The sequence below is a fragment of the Neophocaena asiaeorientalis genome, unplaced genomic scaffold (genome assembly GCF_003031525.2).
Source record: "Neophocaena asiaeorientalis asiaeorientalis breed wild unplaced genomic scaffold, Neophocaena_asiaeorientalis_V1.1 scaffold77, whole genome shotgun sequence".
NCBI lineage: Eukaryota > Metazoa > Chordata > Mammalia > Artiodactyla > Phocoenidae > Neophocaena > Neophocaena asiaeorientalis.
The window spans coordinates 4825063-4839389 of NW_020174645.1; the positions used below are offsets into that span (position 1 = coordinate 4825063).

General features: G+C 45.6%; 1 protein-coding gene across 1 annotated transcript in view; it reads right to left on the bottom strand.

The window, feature by feature from the left end:
* The window catches only part of DNAH10 (dynein axonemal heavy chain 10), a 148662-nt gene that overhangs the window by 54200 nt on the left and 80135 nt on the right, over nt 1–14327 (bottom strand). The window contains exons 35-42 of the mRNA XM_024758684.1: nt 13407–13553; nt 12632–12823; nt 9421–9539; nt 7683–7841; nt 4804–4939; nt 2329–2451; nt 533–667; nt 2–218 (exon numbers count right to left, since the gene is read on the bottom strand). Of these exons, the coding sequence (XP_024614452.1) occupies nt 2–218; nt 533–667; nt 2329–2451; nt 4804–4939; nt 7683–7841; nt 9421–9539; nt 12632–12823; nt 13407–13553 (1228 nt within the window). The remainder of the gene's footprint in view (nt 1; nt 219–532; nt 668–2328; nt 2452–4803; nt 4940–7682; nt 7842–9420; nt 9540–12631; nt 12824–13406; nt 13554–14327) is intronic.

Sequence of the window (14327 nt, forward strand, 5' to 3'; positions counted from 1 at the left end):
CCTGGCAGCTCCCCAGGGTTGGCCCAAACCCCTTCCGTATCAGCAGTAGGCAAAGAAGCGATGCGTTTAATACATTCATCAAATTTAGCCCTTCCATCCTCGAGCAGGGCAGCGCCCAGAGAGCAGCACAGAGCCTCTATGAAGTAGCATTCCAGAACATCGCGGTCCTCGATTTCTCCCTCTAGTAACGAATCCAGCATCTTGGTTAACTGGGTTACCTGGTTCACAAGAAAACACCTGGGTCCGTCCATATATTCCACACACCCCCACCAGGGTCAGTTCTGGTCATAAATCCCGGGATCCCAGATCCCAAAGCGGCGGGAACTATATGACTCACCATATTGGTTTCAACAGATGGAGCCCAGTATCTTGTCTTGCACAGGGTCACAAAAGGAAGTATTGTGTCTTCCTTGTCAGTAGCTGGCAATGTTAGAACTTACCCATCTGGCATCTTTGCTCCCCTTGAAAGCCCACTGGGGGGGTCCATCTTTAGGGAAGAATTTCTTTTTTGCTGACAAAGATCCTTACTTACCATATTTAGGCTTGTCTGCGGAACTATGGTCTTCAGCTTCTCTCCTTGTCTTCCATCCACTATTCCTTCCGTTATCACATCAATGAGATAGGGTACATATTTCTCAAACAGAGTCTGTAAATCACCTTGCTCCACCTATAAAAGAGCAGAATTTCAAAGCATTTTCAAGGGTTCCTTTATTTAAATGCAAGTTCGTGGGAAGCTTTGCTTGTAAAAAGAGGGGGCGAGAGGGAACTTCCCTGGTGGTCCAGTGGCTACGAGTCCATGCTCCCAATGCAGGGGGCCAGGGTTCGATCCCTGGTCAGGGAACTAGATCCCACATGCCACAAATAAGAGTTCGCAGGCTGCAACTAAAGATCCCGCGTGCCACAACTAAGACCCGCCTGGTGCAGTCAAATAAATAAATAAATATTTTTAAAAAAAGAGGGGGTGAGAAATATTTTCTGATGAATGAGAAATTTGGCAGGTGAGTAAACTCTGATAACTCATATATTTGTAGAGAAATTTGTCCTTTATAATGCTCTTTCATTTCATCATGAAGCCTTTGATTTCACTGACCTGGGAGGGAGGTGCCATAAAAGGTCCCATTTGATAGAAAAAGCACAGGTTATCTTAGAGTTCAAAAGACATGGCCACAGTCATTGAGCAAAGAGTGCAAAGCAGTGGAAGGTCCTCCTCCCTACCAAGGCATTGATGACCACCAGGGATTGCATGGGTGGTCATCCCCCATTCGACAGTGTGCCTCAAATGGTCCCATCATGTTTCCCTTGGTCTTCTTCAGAGTAATTATGTCCTAGTGGTTTCCAATTCACCATCAGCCTAGTGGTCCTTCTAGAGATGCATCCTGTGTGGTCATGGCATCCCAGGTGTGGTCAAGCCACAACGTTCACATGACTGTCACATCTATCTCTGCAGCTTTCAATGAAGCCTACCATTAAGACAATACACATTTTTGAGCAGCCATGTGATACGTCACAGGGTTTGAGGTCAACTGAAACCATCGGATCTCAATTCCATGACAAACTAGGTCCTTCACACACTGTACTCGTCCAACTGAGCAAAGCAGGAGAAGCTGGGCACCTAACAGAGACAAGTCTCCCAGCGCCTGGGCTTGGCTGGATAAGGGGCTGCCAACTACAATGCATAAGCCAAATTTGGCCTGCCACCTGTTTTTGTAAATAAAGTTTTATTGGTACATTGCTATGCCCATTCATGTACTGTGGCTGCTTTCCTACCACAATGGTGGGGTTTTGTAGTTGCAAAGAAACCATATGGCCCGCAAAGCCTAAACTATCTACTCTCTACTCTTTCACAGAAAAAATTTGTCGCCCCCTGGTCTAGACTATCAAAATCACTACCTATCCCACCTGCTGTGAATTATCTGGAAATCTAATAAGGGTGTCTTCCATGTTTTTTATTTTTTTTTTTTTTGCGGTATGCGGGCCTCTCACTGCTGTGGCCTCTCCCGTTGCGGAGCACAGGCTCCGGACGCGCAGGCCCAGCGGCCATGGCTCACGGGCCCAGCCGCTCCGCGGCATGTGGGATCTTCCCGGACCGGGGCATGAACCCGTGTCCCCTGCATCAGCAGGCGGACTCCCAACCACTGCGCCACCAGGGAAGCCCCGGGTGTCTTCCATGTTTTTATCCAACTTATTGATAACATTAAGTGCTCAAGATCCTGGGCAGGTCAAGGTCAAGGTCATGGCCTTCAACAACAAACATCCTTCTGAGTTATTTTTATCCAACTAGCCACCAATACTAGTAACTGGTAAGTTCATTTTGGGAATAATTTTCACCTTGTTTTGTATTCGATTAACCCATTTCTTCCAGTACGGTTGATATTTCAAGTTTTTAGGATCCACATAAACCATTCCACATCGAGACACAGTCGCAGGGGAGGCATACTGTAAATCTCCAACCTGGAGAAATAAACAAAATCAGTGTTTTCTACAGCTACAGACAACTGGAATACATGTTTTAAAGCCGTTGCTTGTACAAAGTTTTTACAAATGCATAAAACCCAAGTCATACCCCAATTAACACAGCTTTTATGAGGTTTCTAATTGAACACTTAGGTTTATCATGGGAAGATTATGCATCTCTGATGTAGCACTTTTTAAGTTCTTTTACCATAAAATTAATATGAAAATTAACATGCTGTAGAATATCTGGCCAAAATTAAAAAGTATAAAGAAGAAAATAAGTTAACCAAAATCCCACCATCAAGAAACAAACACTGTTTTGGGGTGTTTTCCTTTCAGTCTTTTTTCTTTATTTTTTATAACATAATTGAGATCAGGGAATATGAAACTTTATAAGTATGCATCTAACAGCAATATGAACACACCAGTCTCTCTTTATCTGAAAAAAAGACACAGTTCAGTCAGTCAATAAAATAATGATATGCATAAATACTCATACATCGACAAATTTTGCAGGCCAAGTTAGGAATGGTGTTAGCACTAAGCTAGAGTGAAAGCAAGTCTCAGGACCACAGCTGTGAAACAGGTTCAGAGGATATGATAGAAAGTTTGAAAAATGTAAGATAAGATAAAGGCAAATAGTGAGAGAGAGAGAGAGAAAAAAAAAAAGGCAACTATAAACTCCAGCCAAAAGAAATGGCTCTAAAAGAAAGTAAATGTATCACAGTTCCTGGATTTCTTGCTTCGCTAGCAAGTATATCACAGTATACTAGTTGGCTCTACAGTAAATATTTCCTAATTCATAATGATGTAAAGATGTTTACTGGTTTAACTGACTTAGCAGTATAGTATTCTATGGAGGGGAGGTGGGCTGATGGTATAAAAGATGAACCCTCACTTTCATAGCAGTCAGTCAACAGATAATGTGTAACCTTGATAAAGGAAGAAACAGCACGCAAAGTGGGTTCCTTTAGACACTAGAGTAACCATCAGAAGAGACAACTCAAGTGTGAAATGTAGTTACCTCTGGGATACCGTAAGGAGGGATGAGGGCAGCAGGTAGAAGAACAGAGTTGTACTCATCATAAATTCTTCTGCATTGTTTGGGTTTTCTTCAATCATCTATATTTATAGCTATTTTAATAAACATTTTAGTCTACAAATAACAAATGCGGGAGACGGTGTGGAGAAAAGGGAACCCTCCTACACCGCTGGTGGGAATGTAAGTTGGTGCAGCCACTGTGAAGAACAGTATGGAGGTTCCTTAAAAAAACTAAAAATAGAGCTACTATATGATCCAGCAATCCCACTCCTGGGCATATATCTGGACAAAACTATAATTCAAAAAGATACATGTACCACAGTGTTCACTGCAGCACTATTTACAATGGCCAAGACATGGAAACAACCTAAATTTCCATCGACAGATGAGTGGATAAAGATGTGGTACATATATACAATGGAATACTACTCAGCCATGAAAAAGAATGAAATAATGCCATTTGCAGCAACATGGATGGACCTAGAGATTATCACACTAAGTGAAGTAGGTCAGAAGGAGAAAGACAAATACCATATGATATCACTTATACGTGGAATCTAAAATATGACACAAGTGAACTTATTTACAAAACAGAAACACACTCACAGACATAGAGAACAGAATTGTGGTTGCCAAGGGGGAGGGGGATGGGGGAGGAATGGATTGGGAGTTTGGGATTAGCAGATACAAACTATTATACATAGGATGGATAAACAACAAGGTCCCACTATATAGCACAGGGAACTATATTCAGTATCCTGTGATAAACCATAATGGAAAAGAATATGAAAAAGAATGTACATAAATGTATAACTAAATCACTCTGCTGAACAGAAGAAATCAACACAACATTGTAAATCAACTATACTTCAACAAAATAAATTTTTTAAAAAATAAACATTTTAGGGGCTTCCCTGGTGGTACAGTGGTTAAGAATCTGCCTGCCAATGCAGGGGACACAGATTTGATCCCTGGTCCAGGAAGATCCCACATGCAGCGGAGCAACTAAGCCCGTGCCCCACAACTACTGAGCCCACGTGCCACAACTACTGAAGCCTGCACGCCTAGAGCCCATGCTCTGCAACAAGAGAAGCCACCACAATGAGAAGCCTGCACACCACAACGAAGAGTAGCCCCCGCTCGCCACAACTAGAGAAAGCCCACGTGTGTCGATGAAGACCCGAAGCAGCCAAAAATAAATTTAAAAAGTTAAAAATGTAAATAAAAAATTGAAAGTTAAAAAATAAACATTTTAAATTTTAATTAAAAGAAAGACATATTTGAAATTATTTTTCATCACTACTTGCCTCGAAGAGCAGGGCACAGTGTGCTTGAAGCCGAATACGCTCACCATTGGCCAACGTCAGCAGCTTGTTGTCGTCCATCACAGAATTCATGTTCTCCACCCACAGAGCGTCCACATCACCATCAAATAAAATATACCTGCAGCAACCAGAGAAAAGTGAGCCATGTAAGGCTTCCAACTATGGAACTTGGTGCGACCTCCCTGTTCATGTTGAACGTCTTTTCCCAGGGTTTCCTTTTCATTTTTTTTTCTTGCGGTACGTGGGCCTCTCACTGTTGTGGCCTCTCCCGTTGCGGAGCACAGGCTCCGGGCGCACAGGCTCAGCGGCCATGGCTCACGGGCCCAGCCGCTCCGCGGCATGTGGGATCTTCATGGACCCGGGCACGAACCCACGTCCCCTGCATCAGAGGAAACCTGACCCGACAATCTGGATTCCCTGCTTCCCTGGCAAACAGGAAGGTCTGACAGTACAGACTTGCATTCCCACATGGGAACGATGTGCTGCTGCTGGTAGCAGCTGCCCATGAAGACACAGTGTCCCAGTCCACCTCATTCTTTTCTTAAATCTGAGCATCAGCTGCTACTTACCGCTGGTTTGGACACCTAGTCCTCTTATGGTCAAGTTAAAAGGATTTCATATACCCATGTGTATGGGATTGAATGGTGGCCCCCATAAGATAGGTCTATCCAGAAGCTGTGAGTGTGACCTTATTTGGAAAAAAGGTCTTTGCAGATATAATTAAGGTAAGGATCTTGAGATGAGATCATCCTGGATTATCCAACAACAAGTATCCTTACATCGGGGGAAGCCACATGAAGACGGAGGCCGAGATTGGAGGGATGCGGCCATAAGCCAAGCAATGCCTGGGGTCACTAAAGCTGTCAAAGGCAAGGGAGGACCTTGCTCTAGAATCTTCAGAGGCAGTGCTGCCCCGTCTTTGTTTCAGACTTCTGGCCTCCAGAAATGATGAAGAATAAATTTCTGGGTGGTATTTTTTTAGCCACCCAGTTAATGGTAATTTGTTACAGAGGCCCTGCAGAAGCTAATACACCATGTAATTTGGCCCATTTCACTCCCTGATGCTACCTGCTGGGCCCCTAGGAGCATCTGCATTTGCAAAGCCCTGGTTTACGCACCATCCTTCCTGGCAGGAGATCTACTTTGGCTTCAGGGCCTCCGGTGTTCAAGCTACATGACCCTTCAGTTCTGTGGCTATAATGGGTCACATCACAGTAAAGCCCAGCTCCAATGGAGACTGTGTTGGACAGGGGGATTCTACTGTGTTGGAAAGCTGATTTCATATCGCTTCCATTTAATTCACTGATATGAGTAGTTGGATTTTTCCAGCATTAACCTTTTGGTTTATTTTCTTCCAGTATTTTTTTTTAACTTTTTTATCTTAAATAATTTCAACCTTACAGAGCTGCAAGAATAGACTAGTGCAAAGAAGTGCCATATGCCCTTCAACCAGATTCTCCAGTTGTTAATTTTGCCCCGTGGATGCTCTTTTGCTCTCTCTCTGTTTTCCTGAATCATTTGAAAATAAGTTGCGGACATGACGCCCTGTATTCCTAAATGCTTAAGCACGTGTTTCCTAAGAACAAGCACCTCCTCTAATATAACCACAGTACAGTTATCAAAATCAGGACATTTAGCATCGATAGACTACTGTTAGCTAATATACAATCCATGTTCAAATTTCACCAACTGTCCCAAAAGAAAGTCTCCATTTTATAGCATCGTAGGAAGACTAGATTCAGGCTACAATCAGTAGATGCTAAAACTGTCAGGTGAAGGTTTGATGAGGAATATAGGGTATTTACAGTGTCTTAGGGTATCTCCCCACACCTTGCATATCAATTGCAGAAGGAAAAATGGCAGATACCACCCTAACCTGATGATCGAAGTTAAAATCACCAATAAGGGGGCAAACCAGTATCACGTGCTTCCGATGAGACGCTGAGAAGGGCACCATGTCCCTTCTGAGAGATTCCTGCAAGGACATGTAGCCTGCATCCAGTTACAAGGAAGCAACAGACAAACCCAAACAGGGCATTCTGTGCAGCAGCTGGCCTAGAATCTTTCAGAACATCAAGGCCATGAAAGATAAAGAAAACCTAAGGAACTGCTTGAAATTAGAAGACGTCAAAGCGATAGGACAACCGAGCACAGTGTGAAATCCTGGACTGCTCCAGAATCAGGGGAGGATTGCTAAAAAGAGGCTGTTCCAAAAGTCATCAGTTGAGACGTTAGACTCGTTATTTAAGGGATTTTTAATTAATGGGGTTGGACTAGAATATACAATCAGGATCATCCCTGGGTTTACTTGACAGGTGTCACGGGAACAACTAACACCGGAGAAGGCTTTTTACCGGATGTTCCAATAGAGCATTTCCCCCCGCGGCCTCACTAGACCCTCACCGCGGTGGCAGTGATTGGAGCAGGGCAGGCAGCCTCAACCACGCCTGCAGGTGAGAAAGTGCAGCTCTGAAGGGTGTTCCAGCATTTTCCACGATGCTTTGTTGCCCTTCCTTGACGTACCTTGCCGTAGAGGCAGCCTGGTGTGGTGCCCGTTTGAGGGCTTGGACTCTGATGTCCCAAGTTCAAATCCCTGGCCTTGGGGCAAGCTCTTTCCTCCCCTTCACTGGATCTCAGCTTCCTCCATGGTAAGCTGGGATCCATCGTAGTCAAGGAGCATGATTTAGACAACACATAATCAGCACTGGGTGGTACCTGGCCCTACGTGAGCAGAGCCCTCTGAGTCTGTTCGCTTCCAAGCATGAAACTACAATACTATATACATCATTTGTTTCTTTGTAAGCTTCGGCTAACTCACTATGAACCCACCCAGGCTCTCCCCTCCCTACAAAGATACTCACTTTCGCTCCTTCTTATCCGTCGGCTTGTTGATCTCCCTGAAGATGTTGGACAGCACCCCATCTGTCCAGTCTCGGGTGGTGGGGTCCAGGATGCCGTAGAGCTCTATGACACTCATAGCCTTGGGGTTCAGGACATACAGCTTTGTCACCAGCCCAAGCCTAAATCGAAGGAGAGGCTTCAGCCGTGGCTCGGGCAGACTAAACGCATTAGGAGAACAATCTAGGTCACCCACGTTGGGGATCAGATCCCCTGTGTTTTCGATCCAATCCAAAATTTAAAATGCAAACCATCCAAACTCTGCACTGGGCTTCCCACTCTCTGTTAATGACTTATACTAAACACAAGGGAACCACCTTTCACCAGGAACGTGGCCCCAACACAAGTGAGGTCTGAACCGATAACACGGCTTTGACTTCTGAGGGCAACAGATGCTAACCTTCATGCATATTTCATATTTGTGTATTTACATATTCATGCATATGGCACATTCATGTAAATATTTCACAACTAGTGTATAGGAGATTACAGTCACCAGGATAACATAAAACCTTTGAACTCCCGATGTTCAATCCCTCATAGTTACAGAACGACATCTGCTCTGCGTTGCTGGCTCTACAAATCATGCAGACAGGGTATTTCCCAGTATAATGCCTGTAAATTCCCGCAGTGCCGTGGGATTAATTCATCTATAGAAAACTAAAGTTCACACAAAACATAGTTTATAATTAACAAAATAAATAAATAAAAATAATCGTGGCATACCTATACTCACATCTGTACGTGACAGTTCTATAAATTATCTAACAATGAATTAATTAAAGAAATACAGGAGAGCTATGGAATAACCCTCTTAAAATCAGTAAGCCATCGTCCACTGATTTCCTCATGAGAAACATAAGAAGAAGGAAGAAGGAATGACAGTCACTCAATTGGATTTTATAGCCTACTAGAACTGGTAAAGTCACAAAGATTATAAGGCTTGATTTAGATTTTTGCTGGAACGTCAGCACGCACTGAAATCTTTCCGGAATGCAGCTATTGCTTAGGAGAAAGGTGAGAAGTCAGAAAACCCATATTCAGTATAAGGGCATCAATTCACCACAGGTCTTTGTGATATTCTATACTAGGAGTGTGAAATCAACTTTTTCCTTCAAGTAGTATAGCTCTTGCAGGGCTGGTGATGATAAGGCATTTGGGGAGGGGACACTCTTTTTGGCCACTCTGATACCATAACAGTGTCGCCTAACGGCGGGGGGTCCTGACCAACTTTACAGGAGCAATCTGAACGCCAAGAAAATACGGCCTAAGTTAATTTTCAAAACATCCTTATAAGATAGTTTTTGAAACACTCATTTCACAAATAAACCTATTCACAGTCTGACGCACAAAAGGCTAACTGCTTTGCCTTCTAAAATATATCAACTAAATCAGCAATAAAACAAGTTAAGATGCTCTGGGTTTGGGACTTGCCTGGCCGTCCAGTGGTTAGGACTCCGAACTCCCACTGCAGGCGGTACAGGTTCCATCCCTGGTCAGGGAACTAAGTTCCCGCAAGCCACATGGCGCGGCCAAAGTTAAAAAAAAAAAAAAGACGCTCTGGGTTTAAAGTGGGGTGTCTGGGACAAATGTTAACCTCCCAGGCAATCAGAGAGCAAAGTGGGACTAGGTAATACCGCCACCGACCTCACCGTGAAACCACCGTGGCAACAAAGCCCTCCCCGAGGATGCCATACTCACTTGGTCTGGGCCTGACACAGGGCATTTATGACCACGGACTTGCCCCCTCCCGTGGGCCCCACCACCATTGTCGTGTGGCGGGTCATCATGGTCTCGAACATCTGAACCACCTTATCCACCTGTGGGACAAGCAGTGGCAGCTGGGTTAAAACACAGCTTTTTGTTAAAAACAGCTTTATTGAGCTAGGATTTGCACACCGTACAACTCACGCATTTAAAGTGTTTCAACAATTCAGTGGTTTCCAGTATGTTTACAAGGTTGTGAAACCATTACCACGTTCAATTTTAGAACATTTTCATCATCCCCCACAGAAAACCTCTGTGCTCATTTGTCATGTCTCCCAAGCCCGTTGCCCCCAGCCCCTGGCACCCACTAATCTACTGTCTGTCTCTATGGATTTGCCCATTCTTGACAAAAGAATGGAATGATATAAATGGAATTGTGCAGTCTGTAGTCTGGGGTGTCTGGCTTCTTTCACTCAGCATCATGTTTTTAAGGTTCACCCATCAGTGTAGCCTGTGTCAGTGCTTCCCTCCTTTTTATGGCCAAATAATATTCCATTGTACGGATGGACCACATTTTGTCTATCTCTTCATCCGTTGATGATATTTGCATTATTTCCACTTGTTGGCACTTATGAATAATGCTGCTATGAACATTCGTGGACAAGTTTTCATGTGGATAAATACATTCTCATTTCTCTTGGGTTTATACCTAGGAATAAAATTGCTGTTCGTCATATAGTAACTCTATGTTTCACTTCTTGAGGAACCACCAGACTCTTTCCCAAAGTGGCTACACTACACCATTCTACATTCCCACGAAAAACACATCTTTTTAAACAACCACCTCTAGAGGAAACCACCAGGGCCAGGAAAGGTGCACAGAGATCTCTCACCTGTGGTCAGTACCCGCTGCCCCGGCCTGAGGCCTCTGGGTAGCCTGATGCCTCAAGGCGGCCCGTCCAGAGGCAGCCACCCCAAACCCGCAGCTTTGGGCATTTACGCCCTGAGCAGAACACTCTGGCCACAATGTATGGCTTACAGACAACATATACAATCTCACAGGCTTCAGATGATCAAAATTTTACTTGTAATATCTAATTTAAAATTTTTTCAAGTGTGACTCTGGGGGGGAAAAAAGGTGGGGTAGGGAGAGAAGATTAGATGGTTGGGCCCCAAAACAAAATACTTAATTTATCTGATCACACTATGCCAAAACCATTTTTGGAAGGTGAGATATCCATACAGTGGAATATTACTCAGCCTCCAAAAGGAAGGAGGGCTTCCCTGGTGGCGCAGTAGTTGAGAGTCCGCCTGCCGATGCAGGGGACACGGGTTTGTGCCCCATTCCGGGAGGATCCCACATGCCGCAGAGCGGCTGGGCCCATGAGCCATGGCCGCTGAGCCTGCGCGTCTGGAGCCTGTGCTCCACAAACGAACGGGAGAGGCCACAACAGTGAGAGGCCCGCGTACCGCAAAAAAAAAAAAAAAAAAAAAAAAGGAAGGGAATCCTGACACATGCTACAACATGGATGAACCTTGAGGACGCTACGCTCAGTGAAATCAGCCGGACACAAAAGGCCACACACTGTCCACACGCTGTCCACACGCTGTCCACACACTGTCCACACGCTGTCCACACACTGTCCACACGCTGTCCACAGACTGTACGCACGCTGTACGCATGCTGTCCACACGCTGTCCACACGCTGTCCACATGCTGTCCACAGACTGTCCGCACGCTGTCCGCACGCTGTCCGCACGCTGTACGCACGCTGTACGCACGCTGTACACACGCTGTACACACTGTACGCACGCTGTCCACACGCTGTACGCACGCTGTGCACACGCTGTCCACACGCTGTCCACACGCTGTCCACACGCTGTCCACAGACTGTACGCACACTGTACGCACACTGTCCACACGCTGTCCGCACGCTGTACACACGCTGTCCACACGCTGTCCACAGACTGTACGCATGCTGTACGCATGCTGTCCACACGCTGTCCACACGCTGTCCACACGCTGTCCACAGACTGTACGCATGCTGTACGCATGCTGTCCACACGCTGTCCACACGCTGTCCACATGCTGTCCACAGACTGTCCGCACGCTGTCCGCACGCTGTCCGCACGCTGTCCGCACGCTGTACGCACGCTGTCCGCACGCTGTACGCACGCTGTACACAGACTGTACGCACACTGTGCACACGCTGTACGCATGCTGTACGCACGCTGTGCACACGCTGTCCACACGCTGTCCACACGCTGTCCACACGCTGTCCACACGCTGTACGCACGCTGTACACACGCTGTACACACTGTACACACACTGTCCACACGCTGTCCGCACGCTGTCCGCACGCTGTACGCACGCTGTACACACGCTGTACACACGCTGTACGCACGCTGTACACACGCTGTACACACTGTACGCACGCTGTACACACGCTGTCCACACACTGTCCACACGCTGTCCGCACGCTGTACACACACTGTCCACAGACTGTATGCACACTGTACACACACTGTGCACACACTGTCCACACGCTGTCCGCACGCTGTACACAGACTGTACGCACGCTGTACACATGCTGTCCACACGCTGTCCACACACTGTCCACACGCTGTCCACACGCTGTACGCAGACTGTACGCACGCTGTACACATGCTGTCCACATGCTGTCCACACACTGTCCACACGCTGTCCACACACTGTCCACACGCTGTCCACAGACTGTACGCACGCTGTACGCATGCTGTCCACACGCTGTCCACACGCTGTCCACACGCTGTCCACACACTGTACGCACACTGTACACACGATTCCACTCATACGGGGTCCCCAGAGGAGTCAAATGCCTAGAGACAGAAAGTAGAATAGAGGTTACCAGGGGCTGAGGGAGGAGGAGGGGGAATTAGTATTTAATGGGGACAGAGCTTCAGTTTTGTACGATGCAAAACTCTTTCACAACAACATGAGTATATTTAACATTACTAAACTGTACTAAGAATGGATAAAATGGTAAATCTTATATTATGTGTACTTTACCACAATAAAAAGAAAAAGAAAAAGAAAATGGGGGTGGGGAATGGTTAAGATGGTAAACGTTATGTGAATTTTACCACAATTATTTTTAAATGAAAAAAAAAAAATGGAAAGGACCCAGAAAAAGCCAGGGAACTCTCACCCCCAGCACCACTCTACCTGGACAGGTAAGACAACGTAGCCATTTTCCTGGAGCACCTGCTCCACAGCATCATTGAAATCGGGGTAGCGAACCCGCGGGCAGTCTAGTCCAGGAAACAGATCGGAAATCAAACCAAGGAAGAGAGGGACGTCTTCAAACACGAACTTGGGCAGATTCATGTCTCGAAGGGCCCTCATAAGCACCACATCCTGGATGGAACGAAACACAGACGTCTTCAAAGATGTTTCTGAAAGCCCCCAGGGCTAGTCTAGAAATCGTCTTAATGAAGTAGACAATGAAATTTTATATGAAATATAAAACATAAAGCATTCCAAGTACAGTTTCTGGAGAGACACACGAGTCTATTGCCCACAGAGTGGCATTGATCAGACTCTGTTCTGGAGTAAGTCCCGTGTGAAAGAAACGTGACCGCCCCTCTGGCTTTTATTGCAAAGAGGAAATAACTCATGTTCGTGCTCTCTAGAGAATTTTGTTCATCCCCACCCCTCCAGCCCATCATCCTGCAATTGTAGACTGATTATTATCATTGAAGTATCACAGACATTGGCACCATGAAGACATTGAACTGGACCTTATGGTAATATGCCAGATTCAAAGAGAACAATGTAATGAAGAAGAGACCAAATGAAGGCCAGACAAGTAAATGAAGTGACAGCTAAGAATAAAACTTTCTCTTGATACCTGTGCTCCCCGTCACCTCCATCCCAGCATTTAGTCAATACACGTGAACCAAATTAAAAAACCAGAGAACTTAGAGCAGGTGGCCCCTACCTCTCTAAGCTCAGAAGAACCTCTCTTCAGCTCACCAGCCATCACCAACACTGATTTAACGGCTCTGAGTCCAAAATCATAATGATGTTGCTTGGAGAGCTGCTCCCGGGCCAGCTTATACAGAACGGTCATCTTTTTGGCCAGGGTCTTTTGTGATAAAAGACAACGAAAAATAAATGAAGAAAATGCCCTGAAAACACCAGAACATCATGACACAAAGAAAACTGACATAAAGATGTTCCGGTGAAGCTGCTCTACAAACCAGCAAATCTCGCCTCCAACTGATAGCAGGATGTGTCCTCCGTTTTTAACAGGGACAAATTACGACCTAATTTTAAAGAACAGCAGCCTTACCAGACAGAGTTGGATGACAGTCCTTGAAAGCCAAGGAAAATCTTAACCACCTTAAAGAACGGAATTCATACAACTTTTTAAATCATAGAGATTACACTCCAGAAATTTGCTTCCTTTAACCTAAACATGTTATTAAAGTTTTCTTGTAACTGTTTTTGGGGACAAGTCATCCACCTGGTCTACATCAAGGATTCAACACTTGCTGGTCCCTATGGATGGCATGGGGGATTTTGCTCATTGAAACTAAGAACCAGAGATCTCTCCACTCTGGCTCAAAATCCATAGACAATAGGATAGGCAATAAGAGCCTTTACCAAAAACTGCAGAGAAGCAACCTTTATCCTTTATCTTAAAAATATTCGTGGGCTTCCCTGGTGGCGCAGTGGTTGAGAGTCTGCCTGCCGACGCAGGGGACGTGGGTTCGTGCCCCAGCCTGGGAAGATCCCACATGCCGCGGAGCGGCTGGGCCCGTGAACATGGCCGCTGAGCCTGCGTGTCCGGGGCCTGTGCTCCACAAAGGGAGAGGCCACAACAGTGAGAGGCCCGCGTACCGCAAAAAAAAAAAAA